Source organism: Triturus cristatus, chromosome 6, assembly GCF_964204655.1.
Source record: "Triturus cristatus chromosome 6, aTriCri1.1, whole genome shotgun sequence".
NCBI classification, from domain to species: Eukaryota; Metazoa; Chordata; class Amphibia; order Caudata; family Salamandridae; genus Triturus; species Triturus cristatus.
Genome location: NC_140589.1, coordinates 22,530,587 through 22,555,414, shown reverse-complemented (window position 1 = coordinate 22,555,414; position 24,828 = coordinate 22,530,587). Strand labels below are relative to the sequence as shown.

Below are 24,828 nucleotides of genomic sequence, written 5' to 3'. Positions count from 1 at the left end.
ATGCTAGCAAACAAAGAATTGGATGGGGCAAACATTTCCAAATAACTGCCACAGCCCACATACACCCTTACAGGAACTCATCCTTTACCAGCACTCTTAACAGTAGATGCCACAGCTAGGAGAACCACCCGTACCTGCCAGCTGAGTCAGAACCCTCAGAGTCAATCTGGACCCATCACCTCGCCAAGCATGGAGACTCAGAGAAGGATCCCCTAAAACAAGAACAGGCTACCACTGCTGTAGCAGTGAGAGGGCTCTGGGTACCCGAAAACAAACCTGTGCAGACTCTTCTGGTTGCAGAACCCTGCAGTCTGACTGCTGCTGCACTGACAAAGGGTGCACCTCTTCAAGCTCCTCTCTGCCTGACAACTGCGGACACATGTCAATCAAGGTTCCCTGCAGCACACAGGGCGTTCATAGAATCCGTCCTCTCTTCCGAGGAAGGTGTGATGCATGTAACGCCTAAATCTCTGCACCAAATGGGACGCCACAGAATCCGCCCTCTCTCCAAGGCACTGGCAGGCTTTATGCATGTACCGCCTAAAAGTAGTCAAAGGATCCAGGCCACGACAAGGAGGCGGGTTATGCAAGCGGCTCAATGCTTTGTTTCCACATTAAGGCCTGCCGCCTTTGAGCCGTGCCAGTAAGCCACCCCTACCTGGAATCATAACAGGACCAGGGAAAATCAACAAAAAGAAGCGGGAGGACTTGCTGCAGGGGACCCAAAGTGGTATGTGGGGATTTCATTGCTGCATTATGTTCAGCAGTGAGTAGTCCTTCAACCAAAGACCACGCTTCAAAAGGGCCCCCCTAAATACCTCAAGTTAAGTGTGGGATGTTTCTCTTTCTCTCTTTAGTGCGAAACGTTATCGAACTCCCTACTGACGTGCATCTGAACTTCAGAAGGGACTTTAAAACAGGGGTGTTGCATCCTTGCCAGACTTTCAGGATATCCACATTCAATATATTCAATATAATGAACGCAAATAAACCTCATATACATAATGTGCTGTTATGCTGAAAATCATGTCTGCTGTTGAATACAGGCTTTGGCTTCTCCTTCTAAATACAGATCCATGCTGAGGCCATCATGTCACAGGGCCTTGGACAAGAAGGTGCATTGGTTCTGGCCACCGGTATCTAATGAATGCTCATGCCTCTCGCTGTAGTGTATTCAGGCGCGCCTAAGGCAAGCCCGTCTGCGCCAGTCAGCGGCGCGTCGGGGGCCGGGGCCAGTCATGCTGCCCAATTCAGGGTCAAGGGCTCTCGTCTCCCATCTTACTCTAGCGAGTGTCTCAAACAGCTTCGTGGTTCATGCTGTAACTCTCTGACCTCTCCTAACCTCTACGGGGTCCGAGACTTTGTTTGTAGGGCTTGTGGCTTTCGGCTTGAGTTGGGTGTTACAGATGCCATTAAAACTCCCAGTGCCTCTGTCATTTCGGCGGCGTTGTTTAACGTTCGCTCTTTGAAAAAGCATCACATGGAGTTGTTCGAGCTCCTCGACGACAAATCTCTGGACTTCCTCTTTGTAACGGAGACGTTGCTCGACAACTCCTCTGATCCGATAGTCTCCATGGCTATCCCGTCGGGGTATAAAATCAGCAGGTTAGACCGGATAACAGGGAGAGGCGGGGGGCTGGCTGTTATTTTCGAAGAGAGGTGGGAGCTGGCCAAGTGTTCTCTTAGCACGTGGGGCGGCTGTAAAGTCTTGGATTTCACTATCCGCTGCTCTGCCCACTTTTCTTTGGGCGGCTCTCTGATCTATCGCCCGCCGGGAGCAGCTCACACATTCCTTCAGGCTTGTGTGGAGGCGGTCTCTTCGAGAGCCTTGCAGTTCTCTCATTATCTGCTTTTAGGCGATCTTAATATCCATCTTGACCTAAAGAATTCTAGGGACACTTGTGAGCTCCTGGATATCTGTCAGTCTGCACTCCTCTCACAATGGGTCGATCAGCTGACTCACCTTGGGGGTCACACTCTTGACCCTATCTTTTCCAACTTCCCTCTCTCCACCAAAGCCCCGCTTCCGGTCTCTTGGTCTGATCATTATTTAATTGGTTTTTCATGGGTAGTATCCTCTCCCAGTTCCAGACTCGTCGTCGGCCACAAACCGGCGTTCAAGAAGGTCGACCCTATCCTCTATGCGAGGACGCTGGAGGATAGTAGGCCAACCTTGCCACAAAACCTGGATCGGTGTCTTGTTGCCTTCTCTAACTGGCTCCAGGACTCTTTGGCGTCAATCGCCTCACCGACCTCAGCTAGACAGACTAGGGACTCGCCCTCCAAACCATGGTTCACAGAGGACCTCCATCATCTCAAGCAGGGTTGCAAGAAATTGGAGCACTCTTGGCGTCTCAGCAACTATTTGCCCGGTAGCTAAGGCTAAGCTCAGGCAGGGCCAGAAAAATTACTACAAAGCTATCGCCTCTGCAAAAAAGGCCTTCTTTTCCATCCGGATCGATCAGGCCCAGAACAACTCCAAGGAGATTTTCTCAATCGTCCAGAGCTTTATGTCCCCTGTAGCGCAGAGCAGCATTCTAACGGCGACTGTCGATTGGTGCGAGACGCTTTCCACAGTCTTCCGGGATAAGATTCTAAAGATACAGGGTAGCTTCTCTTGCTCGGCTGTTTCTGATGGGCCCTCAGTTTTTCTGGACTCATCGGCCACCGCTCTCGGGGCATTGCCCTCCAAGTATTCCCTGTCTAATTTTTCCCAGGTGGACTTGTCCTGCACTCTAAGAATTCTTCAAGGCCTGAAGTCCGGTTCTCCGGACGATCCGTGCGCGGCAAGACTTCTGTCCTGTGTGGCAGAGACGGTGAATGGGGAAGTCAACTACCTCGTTAACCTGTCCTTACAGGAGGCCAGGGTTCCTTGTTGTTGGAAGCAGGCCAAAGTCCTCCCTTTGCTGAAGAAATCTACTCTTGACCCCTTGACCCCGGGGAACTACAGGCCTATCTCTCTTCTCCCTAGCCTGTCAAAGGTATGTGAGAAAATAGTGAATAGACAGTTGTCGGAGTTTGTCGAGAAGGCGGGACTTCTTCACCCAGCCCAATCTGGCTTCCGCCCTTCCTTTAGCACAGAAGGTGCTCTTGTGGAAGTCTCGGAGGCAATTCGGGAATGTCTTGACGCCGGCGGGAAGGCAGCCCTTGTGTTGCTCGACCTGTCGGCGGCCTTTGACACTGTCCCCCATTCACAGCTGTTCCGTAGACTGTCGGAGATCGGGGTGTCCGGCCTCGCTTGGGGTTGGATTAAGTCCTTCTTGGATGGCCGGCTCCAGCAAGTCTGGATAGCTCCGCTGGCCTCGCCACCTCTTCAAGTGAGCACGGGGGTGCCTCAGGGGTCCTCCCTCAGCCCCCTTTTATTGAATATCTATCTCACTCCCCTGGTGGCTCTAGTGGAGGGAATGGGGGCTAAGGTCATCGCCTACGCTGATGACACACAACTTCTGTTTACTTGGGAGAAGCAGGGGGCCTCGGTTGACCTTGTGCAGAGGTGTCTTTCCTCGGCTTTTAAGTGGCTGGCAGCGGCCCAATTAAAGTGTAACGAGGATAAATCCGAGGTTCTGATGTTCGGCGACTTCCCCCTAGGGTTTAGAGAGTCTATCTGGCCGCCAGAATTCCCTCTGCCTGCCTCTACTAGTCAGACCGTGAAGAATCTGGGGGCCTACTTTGACTGTAATCTCTCTCTTGCTAGTCAAGTTAAGCGTCTGACAGGCTGTTGTTTCGGTCTCCTCCGAATTCTTAGAAGATTCCTTCCGCTTCTCCCTCAAGCGGCTAGAGAATCGGTGGTGCGGGCATTGATCCTGTCCCGACTTGACTATGCTAATGCCCTTTATGCTGGGATCCCAGCTTATGCCCTTAATAAGCTTCAGGTGACCCAGAATGCAGCGGTCCGTATGCTGGGTGGCCTGGCTCCTAGGCAGAGCGTCCACGATTACCGCCGCTCCCTTCATTGGCTACCGGTCAAGGCATGTGTGACATTTAAAGCTCTCACTATAGCCCATCGCGCTCTGCATGGGCAAGGCCCCGGCTACTTGCAGAAACACTTCTCGTTTTACGTGCCGGGGAGATCTTTACGCTCCTCATCCCTCAGGCTGATGAAGATTCCTAGATTCCAACGACATCGGCTAGGGGGCGCTTCTCTGGGTGTGTTCGCAGGACGCGCTTGGAATGCGCTCCCCCTTTCGCTTCGCACTGTTGAAGATCTTGGTGCCTTTAAGAAATTGTTAAAGATACACCTCTTTTCTTAAGGTCTGGTTATAGTTTGTCTCCTCTTGGGCTGCGCAGGGACACTCCTCGGAGTATCTGCGCGCGTAATAAATGCAGATAACATAACATTCACATCGAAGCCCTGGTATAAACAACAGACATCACTGGACACAACACTGCAGGATGAGCCTGAAGAAGAGTCTTCCATGAACTGCTGAAAGTCGCCAGCTCCATTGCTCACATGAAGAAGGCAACCAGAAAAACCTACTATAAGGATCAGCACCAGAACCTCCGATCCCAAACTGACCATGCACACTGGGTGCTCATTCACAATGTACACTCGCAGCTAACACAAAATCCGCTTCAGAAAAGGACAGACGCTTCTGCTGTTGTTTCAACCTCTAACATGCGGCGTTAATCCTGATGTAGGACTCGGTGTTCACCTGTCACAGAGGACCTGTGGCACTGCCAGCTGGAGCTGAAACCCACAAAAGAATCTGTAATCACAAAACAAATTCCCACTGCTGCACAATACATGTGATCGAGAGCACGACTCAAATATGTAACAAGCGTTTAAATCAAGTGTCCCCAAGGCCTTCCGAGTATTACAGCATCGACAGCTCTGACATATCTACTCCATCTACCCCTGTGTACCATCCTGCAGCTCTTCCTCGGTTACAAATGGACATCTATTGCCAGTCTAGTGGAGTAGATATAGAGCCCGATGTACAAAGCCTTTTCATAATGGCAAACCCCACTTTTCACAAAATGACAACCCGCGGCCGCAAAATTGCTTTTTGGTATGTATTAAACTCATTTTGCGGTTTGGAAAATCATTTCTGACAATGGGGAAGGGGCGTGAAAGGGGCATACCCTCCTAATTGCAATTGGGCATGGTATTTGTCAATGGTTTGCGACAACCACTGATGAGTTACTGACACCTCAAAGGAGGCAGTAACTCATCTCTCTGGGACACCTTCCCCTTTGAGAATCATCTCAGCAGCTTCAGTGGAGTGTGGAAGGGGCAGATTGCCAGTAGTTCATGGGACCACTGCTTCCTCCACCAATATTTTCGCAAATTAAGAGCTTTTTTATTTTAAAGCAGCACTGACTCTTAAATTTCAGTTACACCTTATTATTAAATGGCAGAGTGCAAAATGAGTGCTCCATAAAGGCAACTGAGGCATCCAATAACAACATGGTCAGGCTATGTCCACCTGCGAATACCAAGACTGCGAGCTAGGCCCTCGTCAGGGCATCTTACACCCTCAGCACAGCCGTGGCAGCAGAGAAGCTACAGGGATGTCATATAGGAAGCTAGGAAACGTTCAGCGGAGACTTCATGTGCTTCGTTGTGCTGCATGCAGGTTAAAAAACACAGCAATAAAAGAGCCTATTTCAAACCCATGGAGTCCCTTCCCTAGATACTCGTGGAACAGCATTTGGTACAAGAATAATTGTAAAGATTTTCAATTCAGCAAGTCTTAGCTCTCACAAGTTGTGCTTCACATACCTAAACACACACTAAAAAACGAGATTTTACATCTTTGCATTGCCACCAACTTGAATTCTGATGCAAGTCTAAGTAAGTGAGTGATACCTGGACTCTCTTAGCACCACATCAGTTTGGATTTCCTTCCTAAAGACACCAGCTGAGAACAATGCATCATTAGAATAAGATCAGCATCAACGGAGTACTAAGGAAGTACAGAGCACGACACAAGGACTGCCACGCACTCGCACATCAATAAAAGTAAACAAGAAAAGAGACTAATAACAACTCGACACCTCCATCAGGACTACAATTCAACATGGTTCATTGTTACTGAAAGCTTGGAAAGAAGACAATTGCAAATATCCACCAGAGGCTTGGCACAGTAGAAGTACAGTCTAGAGGAACTTTACTCTCACAACTCTTACTAAACTGTAACAAAGTGAAGCGTAAGCCACCTACTCTGGAGGGCGAGAATACTTTGGAAAAAGACTGCAGGGTCAATTTTAGAACAGGAGGGGAAGGAAATAGCTAACATTTGGCTGGTCTTAGACAGCAGTTTCACTTTGATCTGGAGCAAAGTTGCAAATGTTCTCAAAAGTCAGATGTTAGTCATAGACCAACAAAACATTGTGAGACTAGTAGAGGCTGCTCACCTGCATCGTGCGAGGCTAGTGCTCGAAGCATCTTCCCTGCGCTCCTCCGGATCTGCTTCTCCTCATTGCACAGCATCTTCATCAGCAGGTCCAGGGCACCCGTCTCCTTGAAGACACCAGCCAGGGATCCGATGCTGGCGTACGCACTCAGCACATGGATGGTGTTCAAGATGGACGACTCTGGGCCGCTGGTCCTGGACATCTGTTTGGAGGCACGCTGCACCAGCGAACGTACATCTGCCTTCATCTCTTGCAGTGAGACCTGGTCCAGCGTGCCATCAGAAGGGAATGTGCTGGGTGCCTTCTCCTCTTTTACCCGCTGCCCCTCGTGCTTGCGCTTCCCCAGCAGCGTCGGGCAGTTGGCGTAAACCTCCTCAGTCGACATCCACATCAGGATGTTCTCAGCTTTGCTCTCCGAGGAGGAGGTGGCCCCGTTGGATCCAGTGCTGTCGTCTAGGCTGATGATGCTCCAGCGGATCAGGTATTCCTTGTGCCCATCATGAGTACGACGCTGGCGGATTAGTTCTTCTGGGTACGCTTGCAGCCGTGGCCCCAGATGGACCAGCAGGTTGCCATTCCTCCGCTCTCCCACCATCGTGCCGGTGTCTTTAAGCAAAACAAAAACATGTTAAAGGACTTGTGACGCATAGTTATCATATCCAACAACCAGTTACATATATGCCTGAACAGAGAAAGAAGGTTTAGAACTACAACGAGAAAGGCAAATAGAGAGACAAGGAAAAAAGGTGCATGAAGGAAAGGGAGGCTCATGATCCAGGCAGCAAGGAGGTCATGACAAGCCTATGATGGCAGCGCGGCTGGATGGGAGCGGAAGGCAGACAGTTAAGCAGAGAAGGGACAGTGCAGAGGTGTGAAAGGTAGACGGGAGGGTAGGGAGGTGGGGCAGGACAGACAAAAGCATGGGGGGGGGGGAGGGGTCACACGTAGGAGTTAGAGGGCTGAGATAGGCATAGTGTGGATTAGGTGTGAAGAAGTTTAGAGAAACAAAACGTTACTAAATGGTTTTAATAATAAAGTAGTTTATCAGTGACCTGGTGAAACCGGGAGTTCTAATATTTCGACAAAGGTTTGCGACATGTTGAATTTAATCACAGTTCAAGTTTTATACAAGAGAAAGGATGGAAGACAGTGCTTGATTACAGATACCAAAGTCAGGGAGGCAGAAGATGAGGACTGAACAAGAGGTGGTGACAGCAGCACACAGGTCTAGTAGGAACAGAGCAGCAAAGTCTCCTTGGTCCAAGATGGTTTGGAGATCATCCAACATTGTCAACAGCATGGTTTTGGTGCTATGCGATGGTCGAATACCTGATGGAGAAGAGTCTAACAGAGAATTTTGTTCCACATATTTGGAAAGTAGAGAACTAAACCAGTAGAGGATGTGGCCTAAAGGCTAGGGCGGTCGACCTCTAAGCTGGGGAACCGGGTTCGAATATCAGCAGGGACGCTCAACATCGTCGGATTCAGGGCAAATCACTTAATCTCCCCGTGCCTAACAAATACAAATGAATGTGTCAGTCTGTAACGCAAGTGGTGCTCATGTAAAGCACTTTGATACCTTAGGGTCTAGTTTGCGCTATATAAAACTGCCCCAAAAAAATCTGAGAGAAAGCATTGCAAATAACCAGAGATTAATGGTTATTTGGAGCTTTCCCTGGATTGGTTTTGTGGACAGTCATTTATTACAGGAGGTTTGTAATAAACTGAGTAATAGAATAGTGCAGTGAAGTATGACCACTACTGCCAAATCTTTGTGTTCTTGAAAGTTGAGAATGAACTGCTTTCTTTAGGACTTTTGTAGGAATAGGTAAAAGGGAGATGGGTCCATAGATGGTCAAGATACTGTGTTTGGAAACTGGCTTTCTAACAACGGGTACCGTCATAGCCTACTTCCCCAAGGATTCACAACTATCATTTGTCAATGATTTTTTAGAGATCTTTGGGAGGACGGGGAATCTGATCTAAGTCCACTGAATGACAAAATGGAGCTTGGGTTGAGAAAAGAACTGGATTTAGTTGTGTGCGCTAGGGTCAGAATGTGATCACAGGTTAAGCAAGCAAATTCAGTAAGCAAGGAACCTGTGGGAGAAGTTGTAACAGAAGAGAAAATAGAGGGGAGAATAAAACAGAGACCAGGTAGGAAAGTGTAGACACGTTATCTATCTTTCTTTGAAAAATCTGGCTAGACTGTCAAACAAGACTTGCAAGGGAACTGTGACACTGCGATATGTCAGTTATTTTAAGTGAAATATCAGAAGGTTTCTCAATTGTAGGAAATGCACCTTTTCTGCATGCCTACTCCAGATTTATCGCCTCTTGTTCAACCGTATTTTATGGACTCTGCCCACTGGGACACTGCTGTCCAGTCTCCAGAGTGTATACTCTGACCCATAAAATATGAAGAAATGGGTCATCCTGGATTGCTGTATTTAACATTTCTAGGAGGCCCTAGTATATGGTGAAGAAATACATCTGTGGTATGAAAAGTTAAGTGCCACCTATGGACTGAAAGGATGTAAATGCTGTGCGTAGGCTTTGTGCAGTCACTCAAAGTGAACGGAGCCATGGGTAAAGTGGGCTGACCTGTTGCCCCACACTCAATCAATCAGAATGTATAAAGCGCTGCAACTCACCCGTGAGGGTCTCAAGGCGCTGGAGTCGCTATCTATTTCGCAAAGAAAGCAGTGAAAGACCAGGCAAAAGCAGGAGAAAGCACTCAGAAAAACGGGGGGGGGGGAGCAGCTAAAATGAAAGAAAAGCAGGAGAAAGCACTCAGAAAAACGGGAGGGGGGAGCAGTTAAAATGAAACAAAAGCAGGAGAAAGCACTCAGAAAAACGGGGGGGGGAAGCAGTTAAAATGAAACAAAAGCAGGAGAAAGCACTCAGAAAAACGGGGGGGGAAGCAGTTAAAATGAAACAAAAGCAGGAGAAAGCACTCAGAAAAACGGGGGGGGGGAAGCAGTTAAAATGAAACAAAAGCAGGAGAAAGCACTCAGAAAAACGGGGGGGGGAAGCAGTTAAAATGAAACAAAAGCAGGAGAAAGCACTCAGAAAAACGGGGGGGGGGGGGAAGCAGTTAAAATGAAACAAAAGCAGGAGAAAGCTCTCAGAAAAACGGGGGGGGAAGCAGCTAAAATGAAACAAAAGCAGGAGAAAGCACTCAGAAAAACGGGGGGGGAAGCAGCTAAAATGAAACAAAAGCAGGAGAAAGCACTCAGAAAAACGGGGGGGGGAGCAGTTAAAATGAAACAAAAGCAGGAGAAAGCACTCAGAAAAACGGGGGGGGGAAGCAGTTAAAATGAAACAAAAGCAGGAGAAAGCACTCAGAAAAACGGGGGGGAAGCAGTTAAAATGAAACAAAAGCAGGAGAAAGCACTCAGAAAAACGGGGGGGGGGGAAGCAGTTAAAATGAAACAAAAGCAGGAGAAAGCACTCAGAAAAACGGGGGGGAAGCAGCTAAAATGAAACAAAAGCAGGAGAAAGCACTCAGAAAAACGGGGGGGGGGAAGCAGCTAAAATGAAACAAAAGCAGGAGAAAGCACTCAGAAAAACGGGGGGGGGGAGCAGTTAAAATGAAACAAAAGCAGGAGAAAGCACTCAGAAAAACGGGGGGGGAAGCAGCTAAAATGAAACAAAAGCAGGAAAAGCTCTCAGAAAAACGGGGGGGGGGAAGCAGCTAAAATGAAACAAAAGCAGGAGAAAGCACTCAGAAAAACGGGGGGGGGGGAGCAGTTAAAATGAAACAAAAGCAGGAGAAAGCACTCAGAAAAACGGGGGGGGGGAGCAGTTAAAATGAAACAAAAGCAGGAGAAAGCACTCAGAAAAACGGGGGGGGAAGCAGTTAAAATGAAACAAAAGCAGGAGAAAGCACTCAGAAAAACGGGGGGGGAGCAGTTAAAATGAAACAAAAGCAGGAGAAAGCACTCAGAAAAACGGGGGGGAAGCAGTTAAAATGAAACAAAAGCAGGAGAAAGCACTCAGAAAAACGGGGGGGGGAGCAGTTAAAATGAAACAAAAGCAGGAGAAAGCACTCAGAAAAACGGGGGGGGGGCAGTTAAAATGAAACAAAAGCAGGAGAAAGCACTCAGAAAAACGGGGGGGGGGGAGCAGTTAAAATGAAACAAAAGCAGGAAAAGCTCTCAGAAAAATGGGGGGGGGGAGCAGTTAAAATGAAACAAAAGCAGGAGAAAGCACTCAGAAAAACGGGGGGGGAAGCAGCTAAAATGAAACAAAAGCAGGAAAAGCTCTCAGAAAAACGGGGGGGGGAAGCAGTTAAAATGAAACAAAAGCAGGAAAAGCTCTCAGAAAAACAGGGAGAAAGGCAGAAGGAGACATCATTAAAAAAACTATGCAAAAGCACTCAGAAAAACAAGGGGGAGGAAGGAGGAAGTAAAAACTAGGCAAAAGCACTCAGAAAAACAAGGGGAAGGAAGGAGGAAGTAAAAACTAGGCAAAAGCACTCAGAAAAACAAGGGGAAGGAAGGAGGAAGTAAAAACTAGGCAAAAGTCGAAAAAGCACAACAACAAAAAACAGAAAGCAGTAAAAAACGAGGCAACAGCAAGAGAAAGCACTCAGAAAAACAGGTAGGAAGCAGAGCTGTGCAGCAGCACGGGAGAGCTGGGCTTGGGGCTGCTGTATACTATGGTGGGCGGAAGCAAAAAGTGAATGACAATTAAACAACCCAATGAGTGAATCCTGCTGCCCAGAATCCCCACAATGAATGTATGATATTTTGGGGAAAACAACAGTCTGGCGAGACAACTAACGTGGTCTACAAAGCCAGACCTAATAAGACTGTCCCCGGTACTGCGAACTGCTCGACATGGGAAGGGCTGCCCCAGATAACAAGTAACAAGAGCGATACTGGAAGAGACGCGCTCTGACTTTAGACTCGAGACCAAGACAACAAGGACCACTCAGCCACTCACGCACTCAGTTCTGGCATGGCTGCCCCGCAGATCTCAAGTTATCGCACCTTTTCAACCCAGCCGCGTCTAGAAGAACTAGGACCATTCGGTCACTTACAGTAAAACCAATTTAACCAGACATAAAATTGTGATTTTACTACTGTTAGAACAGGGATCAACTCTGCCTCTACCAGTATCAGTTTGACCGTCAGACAGCCCATAGGCGGCCTCGCACACCCTCTTCGAAGGCTATAGAGGTTTCGGGGCTCCATATATACTACGCCTTGACGGACTCTGCCTCAGTTTGTCCTAAGAGCTCAAGCTGACTACTTGAGAGAACTTCACCTCGAGACACATCCAGAAACTACCTCTACATGACAGGCTGTGCCCCAGCCCCAGGAGGTCTGCAGGGTTTCTACCTGGTGGTAGTGCTCAGGAACCACACACCACAGCCTGGCACCCGGCAGCTTTTACTCCAGAGGTTTTATTTCCTGCAAATCCACAGTACATTTTCTCCCTTCTCGGAATTGGTAAATTCCTGTATATTTTTGCATGACTGGATCAAATGCTAGCTGCTGACATTGTGTGACTTGTAGGTATGGCGTTCATATCCTGGATTTCAATAATGGAGGGCACCTTAAAGACTAAGGCATGACTCGTGTCAAGCCAACTCTCAAAGCCAACATTCGTCAGTTGAAAGCGACATGACGAAAACATAGACAAACTGGAAAAAATGACAGTCCAGCAGTGTCCAGCTCAGGGCATTGCACTCTGGATGCCTAGAGTTCTGCAAAACTGTTTACTAATCCGACGTGATGCAGCAGAAACTGAAATAACCTGGAAACACCCCAGCTGAGTCACACTTCCGAGAATAGTAGCAAAGGCCAGAAGCATCGAACAGTATATAAGTAGCGTTGAACAGAGCGCTCACTTTGATGGAATCAAAGGGCGAGTAGCTTCAAAGAGAGCGCTCACTGGTATGGAATCAAAGGGCGAGTAGCGTCAAAGAGAGCGCTCAGTGGCATGGAATCAAAGGGCGAGTAGCGTCAAAGAGAGCGCTCACTGGTATGGAATCAAATAGCGAGTATGGTCGAAGAGACCGCTCACTGGCATGGAATCAAATAGCGAGTAGGGTCGAAGAGACCGCTCACTGGCATGGAATCAAATCGCGAGTAGCGTCAAAGAGAGCGCTCACTGGCATGGAATCATAGGGCGGGTAGCGTCAAAGAGAGCGCTCACTGACATGGAATCAAAGGGCAAGTAGCGTCAAAGAGAGCGCTCACTGGCATGGAATCAAAGGGCAAGTAGTGTCATGAGACCGCTCACTGGCATGGAATCAAAGGGCGAGTAGCATCAAAGAGACCGCTCACTGGCATGGAATCAAATAGCGAGTAGGATCGAAGAGACCGCTCACTGGCATGGAATCAAAGGGCGGGTAGCGTCAAAGAGAGCGCTCACTGGCATGGAATCAAAGGGCATGTAGCGTCAAAGAGATCGCTCAATGGCATGGAATCAAATAGCGAGTAGGGTCGAAGAGACCGCTCACTGGCATGGAATCAAATCGCGAGTAGCGTCAAAGAGAGCGCTCACTGGCATGGAATCAAAGGGCAAGTAGTGTCATGAGACCGCTCACTGGCATGGAATCAAAGGGCGAGTAACATCAAAGAGATCGCTCACTGGTATGGAATTAAAGGGCAAGTAGTGGTCATGAGACCACTCACTGGCATGGAATCAAATGACAAGTAGCGTTGAAGAGACCGCTCACTGGTATGGAATCAAAGGGCGAGTAGCATCAAAGAGACCGCTCACAGCGATGGAATCAAAGGACGAGAAGCGTTGAAGAGACCGCTCACTGGTATGGAATCAAATGGTGAATAGCATCGAAGAGAGAGCTAACTGGTATGGAATCAAAGGACGAGTAGCATTTAAGAGACCGCTCACTGGTATGGAATGAAAAGGCAAGTAGTGTCATGAGACCGCTCACTGGCATGGAATCAAAGGACGAGTAGAATCTAAGAGACCGCTCACTGGCATGGAATCAAATAGCGAGTAGGGTCGAAGAGACCGCTCACTGGCATGGAATCAAATAGCGAGTAGGATCGAAGAGACCGCTCACTGTCATGGAATCAAATCGCGAGTAGCGTCAAAGAGATCGCTCACTGGTATGGAATTAAAGGGCAAGTAGTGGTCATGAGACCACTCACTGGCATGGAATCAAATGACGAGTAGCGTTGAAGAGACCGCTCACTGGTATGGAATCAAAGGGCGAGTAGCATCAAAGAGACCGCTCACAGCGATGGAATCAAAGGACGAGAAGCGTTGAAGAGACCGCTCACTGGTATGGAATCAAATGGTGAATAGCATCGAAGAGAGAGCTCACTGGTATGGAATCAAAGGACGAGTAGCGTTTAAGAGACCGCTCACTGGTATGGAATGAAAGGGCAAGTAGCATCAAAGAGACCGCTCACTGGCATGGAATCAAAGGGCAAGTAGTGTCATGAGACCGCTCACTGGCATGGAATCAAAGGACGAGTAGAATCTAAGAGACCGCTCACTGGCATGGAATCAAAGGGCAAGTAGCATCGAAGAGACCGCTCACTGGCATGGAATCAAAGGGCAAGTAGCATCGAAGAGACCGCTCACTGGCATGGAATCAAATGGGGAGTAGCGTCGAAGAGACCGCTTACTGGCATGGAATCTAAGGGCGAGTAATGTTGAATACATCACTCACTGGCATGAGATCACAACTTAAAAGCAGAATCAAAAAGTCACCTTTCCGGATCCTCGAACGCTTAGATTCACCCTGGTACTGCAGGGACCTCCTTACCTTCCACACCCAAAGTCTCTCTGAGTCACCCTAAAACTGCAGGTGCCCCCTAACCCTGCAGACCCCAAACCCCTGAGAGTTACCCCAACACTGCGGCAGCTCCCTTTATTCTTAGAGCCTAGGTCCCTCGGAGTTACCCTAACACTGATTTGATTTATAAATGTATAAAGCGCAACGAATGCCCAAGGGCGTCTTGGCGCTACAGACAGGTGGGCCAAGTAAAGTTGCCAAGAAGGTGTACATATCACCTTAGTTGGAGAGGAGCCAGCTTTGTAGTGCCTTTCTGAAGGATAGCAGCGTAGGGCTGCTCTTTATATCGACCGGGAGTAAGTTTCAAGTTTTTGCAGGCCCTATCAAAAAAGCTTCTTCCTCCCCAGCATGCTTTCTTGAACCTGGGTGTTTGCAGGAGTTTACTGTGTGCATATCTTAAACATTTAGACGGCACATACCACTTCAAATGAGTCCTCAGGAATTGAGGCCCAGCGCCATGTAGTGCCTTGAAGGCTAGGCATTGGGATTTGAATTAAATCCTCTTGTCCACTGGAAGCCAGTGAAGGGTTCTTAGACCGTGGGAGACTGGCTGGAACCTAGGGATATCCAATACCACTCTGGCTGCCGCATTTTGTCACGGCTACAACCTTTATAGATACTGAGCTTGGATCCCCATGTACAAGGCGTTGCCGTAGTCCAACCTGGACAAGGCTATTGCTGTGACCAGTGTTTTTAGGGAGTCTGGAGGAATGAAAGGGCGAATTTTCCTAATCATTTTTAGGATGAACCAAATGGTCGAGGAGAGGGTATTGATCGGATTCTTGAATGCCAGCTTATTGTCAAAGACGAAGCCAAGATTTTTGACCTTAGGCACTTGGGCTGGGCAGTTGCCCAGACTGGCGGGCCACCATCACAGTGACCAAAAGATGAATCAGAGACTAATAACAGGACCTCCGTCTTTCCACTGTTCAGTTCAAGGCAGTTGGGCCGCATCTACAGGTTTACCAGTGTCATGCACCACCTGTTGAAACGGTCCACGGTCTCCTCAATATTGCTTGAAACCGACAACACTAGCTCGGTGTCGTCAGCATAAGAGACCACTGAGAACCCAAACTGCCTAATGATCCAGGCCAATGGGGCCACATATACGTTGAAGAGTGTGGGGCACAAGAATGAGCCCTGAGGCACACCACAAGGAACTGTAAAAGACTGGGAGGAAAAGTCTCCTGATTCTACTGAAAAGGTCCTATTAGCAAGAAGAGATGTCAGCAGCGTAAGGGCGGTATCTCTGATCCCCAGCTCAGATAGCCTGCTGACTAATATTTCATGGTTTACAGTGTTGAAGGCCGCCGATAGATCTAACAGAATGAAGGCGACCTTACACCCCCCCTCCCCACCCCTTCCCCCATGTCCAATATTTCTCTTAGTTCTTCTATAGCCATGACCAGAGCGGTCTCCATTCCATGGCCTTGACGGAACCCATACTGTGAAGGATCTAGGAGGTTCCTGGATGTAATAAATGCCGCGAGTTGTGCATTTAGTTTTTTCTCCAGCACTTTGGCCTGAAAAGGTAGCCTGGAGATGGGTCGATAGCTGGTGGGTTCCGCAGGGTCACGGTTCGATCTCTTTAAAAGTGGGAGGATTGATGCTATTTTCCAAGCATCTGTGAAAATACCGGATTGAATTATCCTATTAAATACTACGCCTAATTGTTCGCTTAATAATTCAGAAAACAGGTGCAGAATTTTGGGAGGGCAGGTGTCTCCTTACCCTACAGACCCCAAAGCCCTGAGAGCTCCCCAAGGCTGCAGCACCATAGGCCAGGTCCCTCAGAGTCGCCCTAAGAGCATCACCTCACAGACCCCACGTCCCTCGGAGTCGCCCTAAAAGCGTCACCTCACAGACCCCACATCCCTCAGAGTCACCCTAAGAGCGTCACCTCACAGACCCCACGTCCCTCAGAGTCACCCTAAGAGCGTCGCCTCACAGACCTCAAGATCCTCAGTCACCCTAAGAGCATCGCCTCATAGACCCCACAATCCTCAGTCACCCTAAGAGCGTCGCCTCACAGACCCCACGTCCCTTAGAGCCGCCCTAAGAGCGTCGCCTCACAGACCCCAGGTCCCTCAGAGTCGCCCTAAGAGCGTCGCCTCTCAGACCCCACGTCCCTCAGTCACGCTAAGAGCGTCGCCTCTCAGACCCCCATGATCCCTCAGAGTCACCCTAATGCTGCAGGTGCCCCCTTACCATACATGGCAGCCCCCAGGGTCCTCTATGCAGGTGCCCTCTTACCATCCATGGCAGCCCCATAGGTCCTCTCTGGAGGTGCCCTCTTAGCATCCATGGCAGCCCCCAGGGTCCTCTCTGGAGGTGCCAGCATCCAACGTTTATCGGTGTTGGACATTTATCGTCCCTCAAAAAGCGACATTTAATACGCAACCTGGACAGATGACAACTTAATGGAATCAAACCATACATTTTCTTCAGGTTTCTTTGATACACATAAGTGGGAAAGCATAAGAGAATTTGAGATAAGGATACAAGTACCAGGTCACACCCGTTACCATAGGTGGCAACTCCACATGGAGTGACATCGAAAATCTTGGATATATATCTATATACATAAAGACAACCTTCAACCCTGATTGTGCAGGCGACCACCATCTCAGACAGGACATTTTCATCAGAACAATCATTTGGCATTCTGAATTCTTCGTTTTATATTGAGTGATGGAATCCTGATGAAGGCATTGCCGAAACGCGTTGGTTTTTCCACCATGTGTCTTTCCATCACGTATTATAAATGATTTATTCTCTTCCAAACTTTATGTATATATTGTAAATATTTTTTGATGTACAAAAACAGAGACAACTAAGCGCAGCATCTTAAACGCTGGTGAACTGAGTATATTGCAAATTTTTCACTTTGTATCATTGATTGTATTTAGCATTTATGTACATGTATTTTTTCGAAAAATGATTTAAGCAGAAGTAATTGTCCCTTTCACCACTCTTTGTATATAGGCACCACTACAAGTTTTTATATCTCGACACAAGAAATTATCTTTGGAAATCCATTATGAATAACTATATCTAAGAAAAATAAATAAAATTGAAAGATATACTTTTATGATATCATCCTTCCCTTTACAGATAACAGTATTTATATCTGGGTTCACATTCATTTGTTGTAGCTCCTCCTTACACAGTGTCTCAAGCCATACAGCAAAACACATTTTTCACTAGTCCTCCTTTTCCAAAATAGGTGCCCTCTTAGCATCCATGGCAGCCCCCAGGGTCCTCTCTGGAGATGCCCTCTTACCATCCATGGCAGCCACCAGGGTCCTCTCTGGAGGTGCCCTCTTAGCATCCATGGCAGCCCCCAGGGTCCTCTCTGGAGGTGCCCTCTTAGCATCCATGGCAGCCCCCAGGGTCCTCTCTGGAGATGCCCTCTTACCATCCATGGCAGCACCCAGGGTCCTCTGTGGAGGTGCCCCCTTACCATCCATGGCAGCCCCCAGGGTCCTCTCTGGAGGTGCCCTCATACCATCCATGGCAGCCCCCGGGTCCTCTCTGGAGGTGCCCTCTTACCATCCATGGCAGCCCCATGGGTCCTCTCTGGAGGTGCCCTCTTAGCATCCATGGCAGCATGGCAGCCCCCAGGGTCCTCTCTGGAGGTGCCCTCTTAGCATCCATGGCAGCCCCCAGGGTCCTCTCTGGAGATGCCCTCTTACCATCCATGGCAGCACCCAGGGTCCTCTGTGGAGGTGCCCTCTTACCATCCATGGCAGCCCCCAGGGTCCTCTCTGGAGGTGCCCTCTTACCATCATGGCAGCTCCCGGGTCCTCTCTGGAGGTGCCCTCTTACAATCCATGGCAGCCCCATGCGTCCTCTCTGGAGGTGCCCTCTTAGCATCCATGGCAGCCCCCAGGGTCCTCTCTGGAGGTGCCCTCTTAGCATCCATGGCAGCCCCGAGGGTCCTCTCTGGAGATGCCCTCTTACCATCCATGGCAGCACCCAGGGTCCTCTGTGGAGGTGCCCTCTTACAATCCATGGCAGCCCCCAGGGTCCTCTCTGGAGGTGCCCTCTTACCATCCATGGCAGCCCCGGGTCCTCTCTGGAGGTGCCCTCTTACCATCCATGGCAGCCCTATGGGTCCTCTCTGGAGGTGCCCTCTTAGCATCCATGGCAGCCCCTAGGGTCCTCTCTGGAGGTGCCCTCTTACCATCCATGGCAGCCCCCAGGGTCCTCTCTGGAGGTGCCCTCTTACCATCCATGGCAGCCCCCGGGTCCTCTCTGGAGGTGCCCTCTTACCATCCATGGCAGCCCCCGGGTCCTCTCTGGAGGTGCCCTCTTACCATCCATGGCAGCCCCCAGGGTCCTCTCTGGAGGTGCCCTCTTAGCATCCATGGCAGCCCCCAGGGTCCTCTCTGGAGGTGCCCTCTTAGCATCCATGGCAGCCCCCAGGGTCCTCTCTGGAGATGCCCTCTTACCATCCATGGCAGCACCCAGGGTCCTCTGTGGAGGTGCCCTCTTACCATCCATGGCAGCCCCCAGGGTCCTCTCTGGAGGTGCCCTCTTACCATCATGGCAGCTCCCGGGTCCTCTCTGGAGGTGCCCTCTTACAATCCATGGCAGCCCCATGGGTCCTCTCTGGAGGTGCCCTCTTACCATCCATGGCAGCCCCCAGGGTCCTCTCTGGAGGTGCCCTCTTACCATCCATGGCAGCCCCCGGGTCCTCTCTGGAGGTGCCCTCTTACCATCCATGGCAGCCCCATGGGTCCTCTCTGGAGGTGCCCTCTTGGCATCCATGGCAGCCCCCAGGGTCCTCTCTGGAGGTGCCCTCTTACCATCCATGGCAGCCCCCGGGTCCTCTCTGGAGGTGCCCTCTTACCATCCATGGCAGCCCCCAGGGTCCTCTCTGGAGGTGCCCTCTTACCATCCATGGCAGCCCCATGGGTCCTCTCTGGAGGTGCCCTCTTAGCATCCATGGCAGCCCCCAGGGTCCTCTCTGGAGGTGCCCTCTTACCATCCATGGCAGCCCCCAGGGTCCTCTCTGGAGGTGCCCTCTTACCATCCATGGCAGCCCCCAGGGTCCTCTCTGGAGATGCCCTCTTACCATCCATGGCAGCACCCAGGGTCCTCTGTGGAGGTGCCCTCTTACCATCCATGGCAGCCCCATGGGTCCTCTCTGGAGGTGCCCTCTTATCATCCATGGCAGCCCCATGGGTCCTCTCTGGAGGTGCCCTCTTAGCATCCATGGCAGCCCCATGGGTCCTCTCTGGAGGTGCCCTCTTAGCATCCATGGCAGCATGGCAGCCCCCAGGGTCCTCTCTGGAGGTGCCCTCTTAGCATCCATGGCAGCCCCCAGGGTCCTCTCTGGAGATGCCCTCTTACCATCCATGGCAGCACCCAGGGTCCTCTGTGGAGGTGCCCTCTTACAATCCATGGCAGCCCCCTGGGTCCTCTCTGGAGGTGCCCTCTTACCATCCATGGCAGCCCCCGGGTCCTCTCTGGAGGTGCCCTCTTACCATCCATGGCGGCCCCATGGGTCCTCTCTGGAGGTGCCCTCTTAGCATCCATGGCAGCCCCCAGGGTCCTCTCTGGAGGTGCCCTCTTACCATCCATGGCAGCCCCCAGGGTCCTCTCTGGAGGTGCCCTCTTACCATCCATGGCAGCCCCCGGGTCCTCTCTGGAGGTGCCCTCTTACCATCCATGGCAGCCCCCGGGTCCTCTCTGGAGGTGCCCTCTTACCATCCATGGCAGCCCCCAGGGTCCTCTCTGGAGGTGCCCTCTTAGCATCCATGGCAGCCCCCAGGGTCCTCTCTGGAGGTGCCCTCTTAGCATCCATGGCAGCCCCCAGGGTCCTCTCTGGAGGTGCCCTCTTAGCATCCATGGCAGCCCCCAGGGTCCTCTCTGGAGGTGCCCTCTTAGCATCCATGGCAGCCCCCAGGGTCCTCTCTGGAGATGCCCTCTTACCATCCATGGCAGCACCCAGGGTCCTCTGTGGAGGTGCCCTCTTACCATCCATGGCAGCCCCCAGGGTCCTCTGTGGAGGTGCCCTCATACCATCCATGGCAGCCCCCGGGTCCTCTCTGGAGGTGCCCTCATACCATCCATGGCAGCCCCCGGGTCCTCCCTGCAGTGCCCGAGGCAGGCTCGGCTGTCAGGAGTGCTCGCTCTGTAGCATGTGGTTGGAGAGTGCCCACACCCCTTTACAGGAAGTCCTGCCTGAGAGGCAGGGGGGCGGGCTGCCGGCGCATGAAGTCAGTCTCATGTGTGAGAGTGCACCAGGAGGGGGGGGGCAGCCCGGGCAGGCCCTCCCCACCCACTCAGGCTCCTGAGTCCGGGAAGCAGCAGGGACTCATCACCCAGCAGGAATGCAGCTCCCGCGGCAGGCACCGGCGCCCCAGACTGCAGGGAAGGGCTGCTTTTCCCCCGAGCGCCAAGACATCCATGAACTGGGGCTCAAGGCGCTGCAGCGGGTGGGGCTGCACTCACACGGGGCGGAGTCATGATGGTGGTAACCTATACAGTCATTCTTTAAAACTGCCGCAGAGCGCCAGGAAATCTGTCTTGGTTTGTTTACTGGGTGACAACCAGGCTGCATTATAGGATGTCTCACGGGGGCACGGCACCTGCTGCAGAGACCGCTGTGTGCCCGGCAGATTTACGGGGATAAAATAATCCTGGGGTTAATGCGCTTGCTGCAGAGAGCTGGGTTTTCACTCAAAGCAGCAGAGAGGTCCATGTGCGGTGACGCGCAACATGCGGATCACAGATTTATAGTTCACGCAGTCAGCTCAGTGGGTTACTGCTCTTGTCACAAAGATCTTTGAGTTACTTGCAGTTCAGAAGTTGTAATCCTCACATTGCAGGGAGTGCCCTCGTTGTCATATGTAAGGGGGGGGGGGGTTGTTTTCTCTGACACCGCTGCTGAACTTCTATAACACGTGCCAAGGCCCAGGATCTCTCTCAGGGGGCCATGGCTGCTTGTGCAGCGGGTTGTGTGCGAGGTGTGTAAGTGGGAGGGGGGGGTGTGTGTGTTCGTCTCTGACACCGCTGCTGAACTTCTATAACACGTGCCAAGGCCCAGGATCTCTCTCAGGGGGCCATGGCTGCTTGTGCAGCGGGTTGTGTGCGAGGTGTGTAAGTGGGAGGGGGGGGGGGTGTGTGTGTGTTCGTCTCTGACACCGCTGCTGAACTTCTATAACACGTGCCAAGGCCCAGGATCTCTCTCAGGGGGCCATGGCTGCTTGTGCAGCGGGTTGTGTGTGTGTGGGGGGGGAGGGGGTGTTTGTCTCCGACAACGCTGCTGATCTCTCGGGAGGCCACAGCTGCTTGTGCTGAGGGTTGTGTGCGAGTGTGGGGGCTGGTTAACTTCTATAACACGTGTCATGGCCCGGGAGATCTCACGGGAGGCCACTGCAGCCCTAGAAATGTTACTCTTCGGACTGCACTGCCACTGGCTGACCCAAAGCTGTCACAGGCTGAGCGCCCTGGTATTATTTTGTTGAAATCATACCTTTCATTGTTAAACAGTTTGCTCATGTGCTTTAGTTAAAAACCAGAATGACAGCGCCACCATATGGTGAACTGCCTTAAATGTGTGCCGGTGCCAAGCACCGGAAAACACCGGAACAAATTAAGCACTGACTGACACCCTACGTTCACATGAGTAGAGCTATACAAGAAATTAAAATAATAAAAACAATTAGCAAGTGATATTTAAATTGTTCAACTCAAACACAAAGATAAAGTGCATGAGTATCTCTTGCATACAAAGGTTGAAGAAAGTCAAAACCCAGCCTCCAAATGATAGTTTCTGTTTAATGCCCGTGAAGTGAAAAGCTAGTCCCTTCCCTTCCCTCCACTGCACTGGCATCAAGCATGCGAGGTTACACACAGGGTCCTCCTACTAGTAGAAGGCTCCAACAGCAGCAGGTCGGTGCCCAGGAGCCCCCCTCACTCCTGCAGGCATGTACAGGCGCTGCTAACTGAGTCCCGGTGTCAGCAGGTTACAAAGGGACACTGCAGCCTACTCCACCGGGGCCAGCACGGAGAGGGCCCCAGAAAAGCTGCAGGATCCGGGGTCCGCCTGAACCGCCTCACTCCTGCAGGCATGTACAGGAGCTGCTGACTGTGTCCCGGTGTCAGCAGGTTACAGCTGGACACTGCAGCCTACTCCACCGGGGCCAGCCCGGAGAGGGCCCCAGAAAAGCTGCAGGATCCGGGGTCCGCCTGAACCGCCTCACTCCTGCAGGCATGTACAGGAGCTGCTGACTGTGTCCCGGTGTCAGCAAGTTACAAAGGGACACTGCAGCCTACTCCACCGGGGCCAGCCAGGAGAGGCCGGCTGCAGGATCCGGGATCCCCCTGAACCCCCTCACTCCTGCAGGTATGTACAAGCGCTGCTGACTGTGTCCCGGTGTCAGCAGGTTACAGCTGGACACTGCAGCCTACTCCACCGGGGCCAGCCCGGAGAGGGCCCCAGAAAAGCTGCAAGATCCGGGGTCCGCCTGAACCGCCTCACTCCTGCAGGCATGTACAGGAGCTGCTGACTGTGTCCCGGTGTCCGCAGGTTACAGCTGGACACTGCAGCCTACTCCACCGGGGCCAGCCCGGAGAGGGCCCCAGAAAAGCTGCAGGATCCGGGATCCCCCTGAACCACCTCACTCCTGCAGGTATGTACAGGCGCTGCTGACTGTGTCCCAGTGTCAGCAAGTTACAAAGGGACACTGCAGCCGACTCCACCAGGGCCAGCCAGGAGAGGGACTCTGAACCGCTGCAGGATCCGGGATCCGCCTGAACCCCCTGACTCCTGCAGGCATGTACAGGCGCAGCTGACTGTGTCCCGGTGTCAGCAGGTTACAAAGGGACACTGCAGCCTACTCCACCGGGGCCAGCCAAGAGAGGGACCCAGAACCACTGCAGGATCCGGGATCCGCCTGAACCCCCCCCCCCCCCCCGACACCTGCAGATATGTACAGCCGCTGCTGACTGTGTCCCAGTGTCAGCACGTTACAGCTGGACACTGCAGCCTACTCCACCGGGGCCAGCCAGGAGAGGGACCCAGAACCGCTGCAGGATCCGGGGTCCGCCTGAACCGCCTCACTCCTGCAGGTATGTACAGGCGCTGCTGACTGCGTCCCAGTGTCAGCACGTTACAAATGGACACTAGAGCCTACTCCACCTAGATTATGGGGCGTTAGGGGTGTGGATACAAGTGGCCTTGGGGGTACTAGCCCCCGCAGCTAATCTGCCCCTGAGGTGACCACATCCAGAGCTGCAAGTCACCTTTTCTACTCCAAACCTACTATTCTACCACTTTTTAAAAATGGCAGAAGTATTTCTTAGCTGTACAAACCAGGTAGTCCACCCTAGAGGTGTGGATAGCCTGCTGGGGGTGTAAAACCCACCTGCCCGTGTGCAAATGTGCCTGGGGGGAGGGCCGTGTTCTCCTTCGGCAGACACCCTGATTGCATATCACAGGCAGTGTAGCCTTTGAAGCACACTGCCTTGATGTGCCGCTTCACTAGCCAGCCTAACAGGGAGGGAGGTGTGACTTCCTTCCCGTGTGGGCCATTTTTTCTTACTACTGACAAAGTTCTCCCCTCCTGGCAGGGGGTCAGATTCCTGTCTTGGCGGCAGCAAGTGTGGGCTGGCAGTCAGCGCACATGAAGGCTGGTGCAACCAAGTGGGCAACCTCTAAGGTAGCCACTGCGTGCATGCCACAGAGTCCTCGACACGAAATTTGTGTCAGGGGTAATGAGGCACATTGTTTGATACCAAACACAACATATTTAAGTGTACCACAATGGCGCGGCCAACCTCCGGATTGCCAGGGTGGCAGCTCATGTTATCCCATGGACTGTGTATCACTTATAGTGTCCTTTAACTCTAAAGGCCACTATAGGGACATATAAGCTTGCACTTACCTGTGCACACCTTTAATAAAATGCACCTTGCCTCCTGGGGTTAGAAGGCCTTCCTTGCGGGGTGATTGGCATATATGAAAAATGCTGCATTGACTTGGCTACACATGGTGAGGGCAAAGTCGAGTTTGAGCAGTTGGCACTGCTCCTGCAGTCTGCAATGGCAGGCCTGCTGTCAGTGCTTCAGGCCTTGAGGGCCCGTTTAACACCCATGCCCTGGATTCCACTGGCACCATATACTAGGTACTTAATAAGGGGTTAAAGTCCTTTGCCAACTGGGGTTACTAATTCACACATATCAGTTTTAGGGAGAGAGCACTAGGACCTAGCTAGCAGGCTTCAGAGTCGAAAACAAGCATCTTGTAGTCCAAATGGAGCCAAAAAGTGAGGGGCATTTGAAAAAAGGCCTGTCTTCTTACATGAAAGAGCCTTGGTATCAGTGATTCGGGTCTTTAGGGAGTCCGTTTTGCAGAAGAATGACATGAGATGCAGATGTTAGAAGAGAGAGCATGCAGGTTTTTTGAGGCGCTGGATACGGAAACATTCCTGGATAGAGCTGGAGGGAACGACAGTGCAGCACTAGTACTATTACATTTTTGCCCTCATACTAGCATATCTGCAGGCTCTGTTGTGGACTCAGCAAGCAGTACAGTCCGCGGAGAGTTTAGATTTGCGCCATTGACTTTCTAAAGCTCTATAATGCCTATTCATTTGGTGCAAGTTGTCAGATTAAACGGGACAACAGTTCACTGCTGAGAAGAGAGAAGTGAGGCGAGGGCCTCTGGTAAC

General features: G+C 51.2%; 1 protein-coding gene across 1 annotated transcript in view; it reads right to left on the bottom strand.

Moving 5' to 3' along the window:
- The window catches only part of CUL9 (cullin 9), a 751,325-nt gene that overhangs the window by 707,902 nt on the left and 18,595 nt on the right, over nt 1-24,828 (bottom strand). Inside the window, exon 3 of the mRNA XM_085610160.1 lies at nt 6,358-6,963. Coding sequence (XP_085466286.1) covers nt 6,358-6,952 — 595 coding nt within the window. The 5' untranslated portion in view covers nt 6,953-6,963. The remainder of the gene's footprint in view (nt 1-6,357; nt 6,964-24,828) is intronic.